Source organism: Tasmannia lanceolata, unplaced genomic scaffold (assembly GCF_043159265.1).
Source record: "Tasmannia lanceolata isolate RefF3 unplaced genomic scaffold, GAP_Taslan_0.1 ptg000018l, whole genome shotgun sequence".
NCBI classification, from domain to species: Eukaryota; Viridiplantae; Streptophyta; class Magnoliopsida; order Canellales; family Winteraceae; genus Tasmannia; species Tasmannia lanceolata.
Genome location: NW_027518695.1, coordinates 11,051,522 through 11,065,995, shown reverse-complemented (window position 1 = coordinate 11,065,995; position 14,474 = coordinate 11,051,522). Strand labels below are relative to the sequence as shown.

The following is a 14,474-nucleotide window of genomic DNA, read 5'->3' as shown; positions in this document are numbered from 1 at the left end:
ATACAGCTAACCCACAATCAGCCCAATCTCCCAACTTCCTTCGAGCCTGTAATTTTTAGCTAATTTGAAATGTGAAAAACAAAATGAATAGTAGATTAGACCTAATAGGCTTCAAATCAATTTTCAACCCATAACAACAATGGGCCCACCACTTCAATGGAACTCTGTTTCTGTTTGGACAAATCATGCTAACCGTCCAAGTAATTTGCCTTTGGACAATTGAAACAAGGTTATCAAAAATGCCCAATGAAACTCTTTTAGCTCTTTCTATTAACTTCAACAAAAAGCTAGACTTGTTACAAGGCCATTACAAGAAGATACTAAACCAGCTCGGTAGTCAAATTCAAGATTTCTATCTATGAATTTATCAACTCAGAAAATTCAAATGCGGCGAATGAACAAAGACAAGCACAAACCAATCGTTTAGCCATCTGTTTTCAAGAACATGAATGATAGAAACCTGCAATGCACTATATATATTCTCAACATTTTTCTGACACTGAATAAGAAGGGGCAGCTCTCTACTCAAACCTTTGCCTGGTGCGGGTGCATCATGATTAAAACTTCACCATTCATCCATGCATCATCTAATGCATTTTCTGCTCTTATACATAGCTCACCATCATTCTGCAAGATTGGAGATGCCTCCTATGATTGATCATTACGTTCAATTTTGGCTTCTGTTTTGATTGATGACGGTCCGTGAAGGTTTCGATATTATGACTGTAGCATCAATTGGGGTTGGGGGAGTTCGTTGTCAGAGACGGTGAGTAGAGGCGTCTTTTGGAATTCATTTCTGAGCTGCCCACAAGCTGCACTCGCGTCGAGGCCACGTGTCTGACGGATACTCACTGTTATCTTACGGGACTCCAAGGCAGCTGCAAATGCTAGTATCTGCCAATATCAAAATCCATGTTAAACACACTTTTTTTTTTTTTGAACACAATTGTTCTGGAACTAAATTAAAATAGATATTAGTTTCATAAGCAGGATGATAATGCTAACCGGTGCAGATTTAAGTAATTTCCCTCATCAGTTCATTGAGAGAAATAACCATTTTTTCCAATAAGCCTCTTTTTAATTCAAGAAATCAATGTCATATTAGAAAAGCTACATTTGGTTTGGAAGAGTAAGATTAGCTTAGACTCACCTTCAATATTTGTTTGGTGTGCACACATCAATAACTGGTTAGAAACTTAGGCCACATTTGATGCAGCGGAATTGTGATTGAAGAATTGCCAATAAGCATATGTTGGTATCATTATCCGTGCTTGAAATTGTACAATGTACATGTGGCCACAGTTTGAAGTGACACATGATTGAAAGGGAAATGGAAGTTCAATTTCTCTCAAACCACTAAAAGAACACTTGAGACGAGAACCAGAGAAGATTGGCTCTAGTGTCAGTATACTGTAGGAGATTTAGGAGAACTGTAACGGAAAACAACATGATGCTACTATTCACAATCCAAAAATGGCCTTCACCCCTAGAGGCTGATGAGGAGCACTACGATCTAGTGTACATTCACTAGATGTATACAGAAAATATTACATACACGCTCCCATAGTGCCCCCAAACTTAGACTCTTCTAGACCGATCACCACCACCACCACCCCACCCCCCACCCGCTTCGTGCTTCTAAGGTCAATACCACCACCTCTCCTATTCTTTGCTTGTATGATGTCCCTCCCTGGGAGGCTGAGACCACTATAACTTAAAGACTCAATTCATCATTGATCCCAAATGAATTGATCCCCAATGATCAATATGCACAATGAAATAAGAATAGTCAATTACTCGATTTAGGTGGCCACCGAAAATAAGCTTCAAGGTCACACACAATTACCATTATGTTTCAAATTAATCATCATACACCCTCATTTCTTCTCCTATATATTTCACTCCCCGAATCGATCTTTTCTTTTGTTATCACAGGCTTCTACATAACAGAGATTCCAAATTAAATCCCATTTTCTTCTTAACAAGAGTTACATCTCCTATAGTTATCTACAATCTTATACAAAAAACAACTAAATATTGTAAAGAAAATACAGAGGAAACTAATCAAGTATTAGATAGGGAGTTTGGGCATTAAATTATGGTAAGGTGGAAATCCTCAACAAACTATGATTGGAATCCAATGGCCATAAAACTTCAAATAGATTAATCTAAAAATGTCCAACAGTTCCCAAACAACAGAAATGTATTTCAGAAAATTCCCTTGATACAGAAATGATAAGCATACCGTTTTTTTGTAGGGTCGTCGGTACTCTGAACCTTCGATTGGATTGAAAGGTATCAGATTCACATGGTAACCACCTCCCCACCGATGAAGCATTTCAGCGAGCTCTACTGCATGCTCCGCGCAATCATTAATTCCAGCTGCCAAAAAATAAATCCTTTACTGTTTCTACAGTTTATTCTTATTGTTTCCATTCTCCTACTTAAGAAAAAAAGGCCCAGCACACTAAGAACTACAGTATTATTACCTAAAAGTGTATACTCAAAGGATACTCGACGGCCAGTTTCGAGGAAGTAGTCCTTGCAATCGCTCATAATTGCATCCAGCGGGTAGGATTTTGCACTTGGAACAATTGTTTCTCGGAGTTTCTGGTTTGGAGCATGTAAACTAAAGCAAAAGGCAAAAATGTATATTAGTTGAGGCCAACATGAATATCACAGGAAAGAAAATAATACTTCAAACACATCAGTTCTATCTCTCATGCAGAATTTGCATATCTTTTTACTGCGAGGTTATCTGTGATTATGTTCATTTAGGCATACTGATTCATATCTATACCTATTTTATAGGAAAAGTAATGACTGTTAGACCAAAGTCACCCAAAATAAAGTTTGAAACAAGAAGAGTTTAAGTAGATATTATACCAAGACAATACCGGCATGAATTTGGATTATATATTATAAAAAGGCTATTACAATTCCCAAAAAGCCCTCGGCAGCCACTTAAAAAGTGTAAAACAAGGTGAGTTGGACCCATTATCAAAACATGGTTGTGCAGATATCAGTAGCCTTATCTTATAAAAATCACTGTGTTCAGATCATTTTATTACAGTATTCATGGTAATTCTGTGCAACACATGAATGGTCTTCCTTTTGGGGTGAATTTGGATGTGCTGATTTTGCTTTTGCTTAAAGTTTCAAATTCATTGGAAGCTTAAGACAGTAAAAAGTTCTACCTGAAATAGGTTTTACATTACTTTGGCGAAATCATATATTTTCCAAGGATGCAATATTAACCCAGAGAGATGGCACAAGGTGAGAAGAAGAGATGCAAGAAACAGAGAGAGAGAGAGGGAGAGAGAGAGAGAGAGAGAGAGAGAGAGAGAGAGAGAGAGAGGATGACATTTCCATTGAATTTCATGTAAAATTCATCACCCTTGAATATGGAGTCTGCTGAAAATATGCTACCCAAACAGTGTAAAATAAGTTTTATGCGGGATACTATTTCACCGAAAGGAAGAAAACATTGCATTCAAACACACCTTGGTAGTCTAAAAATTTGGGATAATACTTGAGAAAGTAGAAAGATAACTAGTCTGAAAATATGGAAGTGTTTCAGATATTTTTCTCAGTATTAACTATATAGAAAAGAAGTCATTTTAGAGTGAAATTAAGGGTATTCTAGAGATTTTTTAATATATAAACTGGCATTTTCATCACTGCTCGGTTATTCCCCTAAAAAGGGTGCTTCTTAGAAATTATAAAGCACTGTTTCATGCCCTGAAAATTTATAAGTAACTTGACCATTTACTGAAAAATTAAAAGCTAATTGAAAATGCAAAGTGACGCAAACATCTTTTGGTTTTTTCAGAAAACCAAGGTAATCTTTTGGTTTTCGATGTATACAGTGGCCGTATTCATTGACTTGCACGGTTGAGTCCTTTTTACCTTGGCTGTATTCCCGTTCGAATTTTTAAACAGTGGTTTATATTTACAGGTGTCTTTTGCAACAGTTAGCTGACCCAGGAACCAGTGGCATCAGCAGTATCCATATTTGAATATGGAATTTAAGCAAAGTATTCCTACAGATAGAAAAAGAGCATACCTGACAGCCAGTGTGGATTGCAGTTTGTATGATGCCAACTTTTTAATTGTGTTTGGAACCCCCACAGTAGAAATTGTGATCATTCTTTGCCCAATTTGTACATCCTTGAAAACAGAAAGAATACTTTAATATGGATGCATTTGATAAAAAATCATAGACAAGACCTGCTCAATAAATCCGCACAAAAATGGTACAAAGGGTATTATAGGATATGGATGGACCATCATGGTTACTCAAAGCTAACTACTGGTTTGTGTTCAAAGGTTCAAATAGTTAAATATTTAAAGGCGCTGTTTTGATACGCAGATAATAAACCCTAAATAAACCATTCCTGAAATTGCCTAACCTGCCTAGATTAGCTTATCTGGAGATTGTCTCGTCGTCCATTTGATAATGCCGTTATGTATTTTCGAATAGTTTTATCTGATGTTTCATTAACATGTATTATTCTTGAATGAGTTCTGTGTCATTAACCATTTATCATTCCACAAGGTTTGAGTCATTACAAAATTTCTACTCAAATCAATCAAGCCTAGCCTCTTCTCCATCAACGCACTACTTCCACAGTCATCACTTCCCGCCCCCCTTTGATAATATAGTTCAGTTTTAGATCGGATAAAAAACCAGATGTCTGATCATTCAAAGAAAAAAAAATGTCTGTGCCGAACCCGTAATTTATTTGGGCAAATAACAAAAGACTCATTCATCAATAGCAAGCTTTCCAAAAGATGCATCCTATAATTACTTTGGCAAATGGACAAAAGACTCATTCTCCAATAGCAGGCTTTCCAAAAGATGCATTGCTATAGTTAAAAAACAAACCAAACTATCAAAGAAGCTCTCAAACAAAATTAACACAATTCAATGGATGAAAATTCGGCACACTTTGAGCTAAACGAAACTTCAATGACAATAGCGACAATAAGAACAACATCAAAATTCAATTGATTCTCCAACAACAACATAACAAACTACCAAGCTAAAAAATGCCTTTATTAATAAAAAAATGCATAAAGAAAAGAAATAAATTAATAATAACTTTAGGGTCCTAACTATATGATGCAGAACCTCCCTTAATGAGGGGTGGTTGACAGAATCAAAACTGAAAATTTGTTTAGACCAAATAAATGTGAAATAAGCTCTACACACTTGGAAGGTCATTCTAGAAGCAAAAGTGGCACGGTGCTTTGAGTTTTATTGGATGGATTAAAAAATGATATGACCAAAGACCTGGACCAAAATATCCACTCAGCATCGCTTCGCCACAAACTAGTATATGATGCCTACTCGCATAAATTGGCAGCCGGAACCCCCTAAATCCACAAAAAATTGGGTACAGAACCGGCAATTTTCATTTTACCAAAGGTAAATGCACAAGAATGACTGATGCTAACAAAAGTTTGAACAGGAACTGGGAACTGAATCAAACCTTAAAGAAAATAACTGCAACATCATTAACTAAATATGCATTTAAAGAACAATTTTTTTTTTCTATCAACACTCCAGGAGTACAATATAGTAAAAGAAACTGCTTCCAACGTTCTAGATTTAATAAATAACTCATAAGTCAAAAAAAGTTAACCAGGAAAAGAGAATAATTAACATTATTGCAGTTTTTGGATCTGTTTAGAGGATGCTGACTTTATGAAAGCAAAAAGACTGGCACAAACATATGTTCTTCAAGCATGTGTATATATTATGTTATGAGAATATATTACTTTTTTATGGCCATCAAAGTTTCAATTAGTGGGAATTCAAAGGCCATTTTTATTTGATCCGCTCCATGGAAGAAAACTAAGCAACAAATGCCAATAACACAATACAGTATGGATGAAAGGTTATAAACGAACCTTATTCAAGCATCTATGTGCTTCCAAAACTGATTTCAGGTTCAACATTGGCTCACCCATTCCCATAAACACGACATTTGACACCCTATGCTTGAAGAGCTCCTCTACGGCCAATACCTAAATACAAAAAATATAAATATTCCATTATATAAATGCTACAAATTAAAATGAGGAAACAAGTTGATTTAGGGATGGATTCCAGATATTTTTTAGTCAACCTGTTCAACAATTTCATGTCGCTGAAGATTTCGTGAGTAACCTCCTTTGCCAGTAGCACAAAATGAGCAACGCAGTGGACAGCCTACCTGTAAATTTCAAGGAAAATAAAACAAATGATTAGAAAAAGAATGACAATCAACATAAGAAGAAAAATATATGTGACTATAATCAACTGAGTACATGAGCAAAAATATGTGATTGAAAACGAGAGGTCCTCAGCCAGCATGCATACTGTTGGTTTTATTCAGTAATAACATTTTACCTGTGATGAGACACAGGCAGTAAGGCGAGAGCAACCTTTATCATCTTCAACTGGTATCCCAACCGTTTCAATCAGTCTATTATCCTCCAGCTTTATCAGTATCTGCAAGATCAGAGGTGACAAGAAAACAGTAGGAGTCTATTAGAACCATTAACCAGTTTCCAAAACAATGAAATTTCTTCAAATTCTATGGAGGATCAAATAATATCATTCAACACAGGATCCAAAAAAATATAAAATGTTTCCACTATTGGAAGTTCATTTGCATTGTTGCCTGGAATTTCGAAATACCAAACCCAATACATATCAAAACATTCTCTCTTGCCTGGATCAGCTGACCCACTTAAGTGTTGAGACAGTGACTTTAGAGGTGTTTGATCAACTCCCCCTTGAGAGTCGAGCATTTTTGTTTTTGTTTTGGTCTTTGACCTGACCATCTCAGTCGCTGGACTTTTCTTGCCTTCTTATTAATAAATCATAACCGTTCAATAAAAATAGAATGAAAATAATATAAACAGCCTAATTCTTCACCAATTTCTACATTTATTTATTCAACAAAGACTACATAAACTCAAATAATAAAGAAAAAGACAATCTGATAGCATCACTGTCTAAAGAAACAACAATATTAATACTGGCAAATAAACAGAAAACAGTAGAAGCAGATACACCACAAGATTTAAAGAAAAGGAAAGGCTTACCTTAATAGTGCCATCGGCTGCAGTAACAGCACGATGAACAGGCGATCTCCCAACCCGCCATCCTGCTTCCTGAAGATCGGTCCTGAAGGCCTGAGGTACTGTTCAACAAAATTTGGATATAATTAGCTGTAAGGTACTTAACCAAAATGACAAAAGCTTTAGAGCTGATGGGACACGTTAGGCTACACCATTCAAACATGTCTTGTACTAGGCTGGGTCCCACCTAGTCCCATACCTAGGAACGTAACATACCACCATGCTTTTGCATCCGCCGTCCTCAGCGGCCTACCCTATGGCAGCTTTCACTCTGGCCTTATTCCCGGGTAGCCATTTACAGAAGTCGACTATGTTTGGTGGCACAAACGTTGGGCATTCATTGGAATTTGTGAAATTCCAATGAATGCCAATTCCTTGTTTGGTTGCCAAAATTGCAATGAAACTCTACTTGGCTCCCCAACATATTTAGGACATCATTATTGTTTTTATCCCATGTGGTGTCCACGTGGCACTAATGTTCCCTCTGCTCATCTTCCAACTAAATTCTACCAAAATGGTAAAATTTTGGTAGAAGATTAGTGAGAAATGTTTTGTCGTTTCTCTCTCTTCCATATCCCTCTCTTCACTCTCTATATTGGTAGTGACAACCTTACTTTTTCAACTTCTCTCCAAGAGGACTGCCGCGCAACCAAACACTACTTACCACTATTCCACTATGCTTTGAGTGGTAATTCTAGATATCTTCTATGTTTGTCTCCTCCCTTTTGAGTTCTTATTCCACTACTCTCCGAGCCATCCCCGAGCAACCAAACATAGCCAAAATCGTGGCTGAACACATGACATGGTGGCTGCTCTCTAGTACCAAATGTTAGGCACCTAACCAATACTCCAAAAGCTCTAAGGAAGGCCCTTTAAACCTGTCCTGTGTCCGGCCCGGCCCTTTAAACCTGTCCCATACCAGGCTAGGTCCCACCAAGTACCATACCGAGGCAAGCCCTCCCTTAGGGGTTAGGACATATTAACAAAAATCTCAAAACAGAAACAAAAAAAGGACAGAAAGAGTACATAAACTCCATTCAACAATGTAATCACAAATTGCAAAAATCAAGACCCAGAATTGAAAAAGAAATAAAAACTAAATTGGGTTTATATTTTCCAAACCCAACAAGAAATTCGATAGATTAAAGAAAAAAATGACAGTAAAAGGGAAGAAGAAAGTGCATACACTGACTGAAACCATGAATTTCCTTTGCCTTAGCCTTGTACAGAAGATGATGGAGCTGTTTCCCTCGGTATTTTTGCTGATTAAAAATCATAAAATATACAAACAATGAGAAATTCACGATTCCTTTTTCTTTTTTTTTGGGGGGGGGTGGGGTTTGGGGCTGAAAAGGAAGAAAAGGGGTTGTGTTATTTTTAGCACCTGTCCGAAGTGGATAGCGAGGTCTTGAAGCTCCTGCTCGGACATGCCCAGAAGCACCTGAGAGTCGACCTGAGGGACACATGTGGGAGAGGGAATGGAAAGGGAGCGTGCGCGGATGGCACGTGCAAAGGGAACCGAGCACATGTGTTGGAGCAAAGCCATTGTTACCTCTCTCTCTGGGATGGCACGTGCGAAGGGAATCGAGCACATGTGATGGAGCAGAGCCATTGTTACCTCTCTCCCTCTCCCTCTCGCTCTCGGAAGACGGTGGAAAATGAGATAAATAAGATTTTTATCTGGTGTGTGGGCGTAAAGTCCAGTGTGTTTTGAAAGTACAATAGGGCCCACTCCATAGGATGAGCCAGACCGTTATCATCTCTATAGGATGATCCTAGCCCTCTGATCTATAGAGGTTTCCATAACGTGCAGTCCCTCGACAGATTGGAGGGTCAGGATCATCTTATGAAAATGATTTTCGCCTATTTAGTTGTGCCTACAAAATGAACGGTTTGGATCGTTTTACGAAGCGAGCGCCATTGTAACTTTTGGATAATACTGGACTTTAAATTTTTATACGGTACATGGGCATAAAGTCTAGTATTTTTCAAAGGTTACGGTGGGGAGAAGATCCCAATGTCAGAAATTTATAGAATCTTAAGCGGAAAAGATAGTTACCTCACACCATGATGATCATATTGAAGCTCCGGCGATAAGTGTGATTCGGCCATTGAAGACGCTCTCCGACGAACTCGAAAGACTCTATTCTGATGTAGCCTTCAGATCTATTCAAACCTTATGCTTAAATCAATACAATCATCGGTTGTTCTTGGTAGATGTAGGGCCACTCAAAGAAAACCTTTAACCCAATTTTTCAGTGGAAAAGTTACTCGCAACTCATGTATTTAAGCTTTAGGGGATGCGTTAGTTTCCCACTTGCACTGAGACTGTTACTAATTGAGGACTTTTTAGAGGGTTAACTTTAGTTAGCTTAAAAGCCTACTTTTAGAAAACGTCAAAGATCCATAATTTCGAAGTATGTCAATGTGGGCCATCACTTCATGGAAACGATCTGGAACCACTCAAAGAAAACCCTAAACCCAATTTCTCAAAGGAAAAGTTACTCCCATTAAGCAACTCATGTATTTAAGCTTTAGAGAATGTGTTAGTTTTCCACTTGCACTGAAACTCGTACTAATTTAGGACTCTTTAGAAGGTTATCTTTAGTTAGCTTAAAAACCTACTTTAAAAAATGTCTCAGATCCATAATTTCTAACTATGTCAACGTGGGCCATCCCTTAATTGAAACATGTTTCCAACAGTATCCCACTTTGTCCATATTGACAAGCCTAGGTTTTCAAAAAGACTCTTGGTTTAGGCATTTTAAAAACCAGACACAAGGCCATACATTTCAAAAAGTCCATATTCCTTAAAGATCTTACCTCAGTTCACATAAAGAGTCTCAAGTGCACAAATCATACTGGTAATTATCCCAAGGTGAGGATTTCCATCCTACATATCCTAATGATAATGATTCCCACAATTGAACACTTTATTTAGTGAAAATCTTTATGAATAGATTAGTGAATGCCTATTCTAGTGGAATCATTATCAGATTGCTGCCTTCCAGTGATCCATACTTGGATCATTCTGGTATCTGCCTAGCATTCCAACTGCAAATCTGATGTCTAGTTAAGTGCAAACTTGCACATACATCAGACTGCCAGCCAGTCAGCCACACGTGATAAATTTAGGATTTCACTAATTCTTGGATAAATTACAAAGATGCTAAAGAGTGTTTATATAGAACACTCAAAAGATAAACATAGAAAGGGATCATGATAAGAAGAGAAAGTGATAAAGCAAATTTGATCTAGTTACCTAATCAGGCTAAATTACCTAATCTAATAATCAAATCACTAATTTGTCATATCTCATGAGATACGATCTTATTCTCTAACATGCCCCCTCAAACGTATATGGATTGGAAATCGATATACGTTTGATTATAATAGATATCCCCAAAAAGAAATGTAAATTTTTTTTATGCACACTGTTATGATTGATGTCCGCCTGTTGTTGATATTGCCGAAGATGAATTGTCGCATGTATGAAGAATGTGTCACATGAAAGATGAGGCATGCAGAGTCTCAAAGAACTAAATTGGACTCAAGTCGGAATGGGCGAGTCTTTAGGCCGGTTTTGAATACCGAACCTTCTGAAAATGGGTCACAATGGACAAAAGCCTCGATAGGCAAAAGGATGCCTCGATGGGCGAGAATAGGCCTCAATGGGCAAGACATCATGGGTCGGCAAGTAATGATACTCATGGAAATTGACTCTCTCACGCACGAACCTCAAGGAATTGAGGCCCCTCAACTGAGTAGAGTGACTATTTTAGGCACGCACCTCGAAGAAAGACACCTCAACTGAAATAGAAAATCAAAGATTGAAATAGAAGTTGAAAGATAAAGAGAATGAAAATGAAGAGAAAATAAAGAGAAGCGACAACTAGCGGCTTTTGATAGCAAATAACAATTGTAGAACAAAAATGACATTGACAGTTGTTCCAATGGAAGGAAAATGATGAACTCTACCTGTTTCGTCATGGACCCTTCATCTTAGTTCTGTAAGTGGATCATTGAATACCATACATCTGGGGTTTATTATCTTTTTTTACCGTTAGGCCCTCTAAGTAGACCCCACTGATATACAATTCATTACTTTATATGGGCCTCATTTATTTGTCAGTGTTGGCCCTCCATCCCACTCGTAGATCAATGACTAGTATACATGTGTGTCCACTGTTTTTTTTTCATTGGACCCCGGCTTGCTATACATGTGAGCCTCACTTAATTAATTTTCCTTTTTCTGGGAAACAAGCATCCGTATAAGAGAAGTGAAACTTTCTTCCGTGGAAAAGGTCACCTTTTCAGGTTTGTTGAATAAAACGCAGAAAACAGCTTTCTAAGGAAGTAATAAAGAGGAGAATGTCTTCCAAGGACCCCTTTCAAGTGCAAAGGCCTTTCCTACCAACAAAACAGGCCCTTAATTGACGAGTAAAAACAATGTGAGACACAAACACACGTTCATATTAAATGAAAAAGAAAGTGCACAACACGATCGATTACAATCCAATCACATTCTAAATGACACAATGACTAGTCATTAAGACTTACAACGTCCATAAACTTAAAACACAAATGCTGTCAAACTAGAGAGAGATGGTTTTTTTTCCCTGTCTTTATCCTCTTTCCTCTCTTATAATTACCTAGCAAGCTAGAACTTATTCTGGATATCCTCGACTACCATCTTGTCCACTTGGAAGGCCTTAGCAAGAACATCACTAGAGATGGGCAAGTTCGATCCAAAAAGAGCGTTAGCTATGGTGATGACACCAGGGTTCTCACTATTCAAAGCAGCAATAGCAATGGCATTGGTTGGTCCTACATTGTATTGGAAGTGGATGAGATTTACTGGGAAGACAAACACATCACCCTTCTGGAGGGTCTTTGTGATGAGGCGATTTTCGGGGTTGGAAGTGACAAAGCCGACGTAGAGGGTACCTTCTATGACGGTGAGGATCTCAGAGGCCCGAGGGTGGGTGTGGGGAGGGTTGAGACCCCATGGTGCATAGTCTATGCGGACCGCGGAGATGCCAAGAGTGAGGAGTCCTGGTGCCTGGGCCACATTGACTGGAGTGACTTTGGATCCGAGTGGGTTCGATGTGTTTCCTTGTAGATGAAGCCCCGAGAAGAAGAAATCGTTTGCTCCAACCATCATAGGATCCTTGCATGCTAGGCCACTCATTAATCCTGTTAGCAAATTACAAATAACTTCAAGAAAAGGGATTTCCTTCATAATGTTTGTACAGCAGTAGTATTAGTTATTATTAATCCGGAACAAGGCATGTCTAACTATTAGATCATGCTATAATTTATCATAATTATCACAATGCATGTATGATGGCCAGAAAAAAAAAAAAAAAAGTAAACAAAAAAACCAAAAAAATCCAGGCTTAAAAAAGGGATTTGAAACGATGCTTTAGCTAATTAAAATACTTGTCAGTACATGCCATTGAATTCTAAAATCTAAAATAACTATTCATGATTTATCGATTCTTCATTTTTATTTGACTAACTAGATTTTACATTGAAAAATAAAATGTTGTAGGACATATGGAAGTGCTATAGGGTCGAAGGGTCTCAAATTTAGCTTTTCACATGCAGCCTAAGACTGAGAACGAATTCTATTTTGAGTTTTCTATAATGCACTTGGAACTTATTAGCATACTAATCTAATTTCATTAACGTGATGAACCACGTCCACTACAGAGTGTTTTTTCCAAAAATAATTAAAATTAAGGTTTTAACTTCAGTTTAATTTTTGAAGCTTTACATAAATTTATTGAGAAAAATGTCAATGATACATTCCTGAGGAAAAAATGAGTTCAAAATGTACTTCGAAAGATGCATGAAGTCTTAGTTTCATTTTACTTTATTCTTTTGCATTTTCACCTCTTTGGTTCGAATTTTAAAGAAAAGACAAACATGAAAGGCGGAAGTGCTGAAATGTGTGTGTGTGTGTGTGAGAGAGAGAGAGAGAGAGAGAGAGAGAGAGAGAGAGAGAGAGTACCTTGGCTGTTGGGGTTGGCCACGCAAAAGTCTTGCAAAGTACTTGCATAGGAAGGAAAAGCAAGAGGGCAAATGAGAGCAAAGAGACCTAATATGAGAATCGGGGTGGCCATTATTAAACCGTCTACTCTAAGTCTACTAATTGAAAATAAGGAAGAGATCAAACACCTAAACACTTACGAATGCCTAGTACTGATGAAACACGCATGGCTTGAAAGTCATATATATAGAGACTAGAGAGAGAGAGATGTACGTGTACCGTATACATGTGAAAGGGGTAATCCAATGCACAACTGGATTAGGTTGCCGTCTAAAAGCATTGAAAGGGTATCTTTCTTCATTCAAAGTTTCCATGTACTACGTACTGCAGGACGGGCATATTATACTTCAATTTTTTTCCCTTTTGACACATGGGGCTTCCTAGATTTATCATCGTAGAGGTATCCTTAGCTAGCTCCAAACATTTGTGTATTCATTTTAAGAGATTTGGCTAGCAAGATCTTGGAGATCAGGACTGTCCATCTGATGTCGAACAGAGAGATCTCAATCGCCTGACTGAGGTGTACAAAATTTAATTAATGGCTTAAATGCATCTTTAGGATGTCATCTTCATCATGCTCGGTCAAAATTCTTCTGATGTGGGTTGGATCAAGGGCAACTGGCCCGATTTGAGATTAAAAATGATAAAAATGGACCCGATCACCGTACATGTGGCATTGGGTCCATGTCATTTTCTCTCACAAAAACAAAATCTTCTTATATGATTTTTCCTTATATTAATAAATCTCTATATATATTCTATCTTAAATGAAGGACACACCCTTGTCTTTGATGGTTGTTGGCAATACTATCTTCTAAATTTAAGATATATATAGGAAAATGATAATGCGGCCATTTTCACCGAAGACAAACAAAAGGCAACAGAAGTACGAGGAAGAGGGTGGAAATATCAGCATAACTTTAAGATAATATATACCTAGGAAATGGTATTTGAACTCCCTGTTTTGATAATGAGACTCCTCTCTTTAAGTTACACTTGTCTATTTAGATTACTCTACGCTACTCTTAATGATGTCCATCTCATATGTTGGACAACAAATCTCTTTACCATTGTTCTTTTTGGATGACCCTCAGATTATTCTTTGCTCCATATTTTTTGTTGTGTTTGTTTCATTTATTTGCCTCACTATGAAAGAGATAAACTCCCCTCCCCAGTCCCTCCCTCCCTCCCCTAGCCCCCATTAATTTGTCAAGTGTGTTTTTTTAAACTGTTAGAATTCTGAAAAAGTAAAATTTTGAACTCAAAGTATTGAAATTTGGACCAA

At 37.6% G+C, this 14,474-nt stretch overlaps 2 protein-coding genes across 2 annotated transcripts; both read right to left on the bottom strand.

Moving 5' to 3' along the window:
- Positions 1–230: 230 nt before the first annotated feature.
- LOC143851180 (Radical SAM superfamily protein) lies at positions 231–8,779 on the bottom strand. Its single transcript, XM_077360525.1, has 10 exons — positions 8,519–8,779; positions 8,321–8,396; positions 7,099–7,196; positions 6,398–6,499; positions 6,135–6,221; positions 5,917–6,033; positions 4,067–4,170; positions 2,490–2,629; positions 2,246–2,382; positions 231–894 (listed from the first exon to the last, which is right to left on the bottom strand). Exons 1-10 carry the CDS (start codon positions 8,744–8,746, stop codon positions 718–720), a joined length of 1,266 nt encoding a protein of 421 aa, XP_077216640.1. The 5' UTR covers positions 8,747–8,779; the 3' UTR covers positions 231–717.
- Positions 8,780–11,794: 3,015 nt separating this feature from the next.
- On the bottom strand, positions 11,795–13,262 carry LOC143849588 (putative germin-like protein 2-1). The gene is made up of 2 exons (XM_077358651.1): positions 13,151–13,262; positions 11,795–12,330 (listed from the first exon to the last, which is right to left on the bottom strand). The coding sequence occupies exons 1-2, from the start codon at positions 13,260–13,262 to the stop codon at positions 11,795–11,797; spliced, it is 648 nt and encodes a 215-aa protein (XP_077214766.1).
- Positions 13,263–14,474: the final 1,212 nt, after the last annotated feature.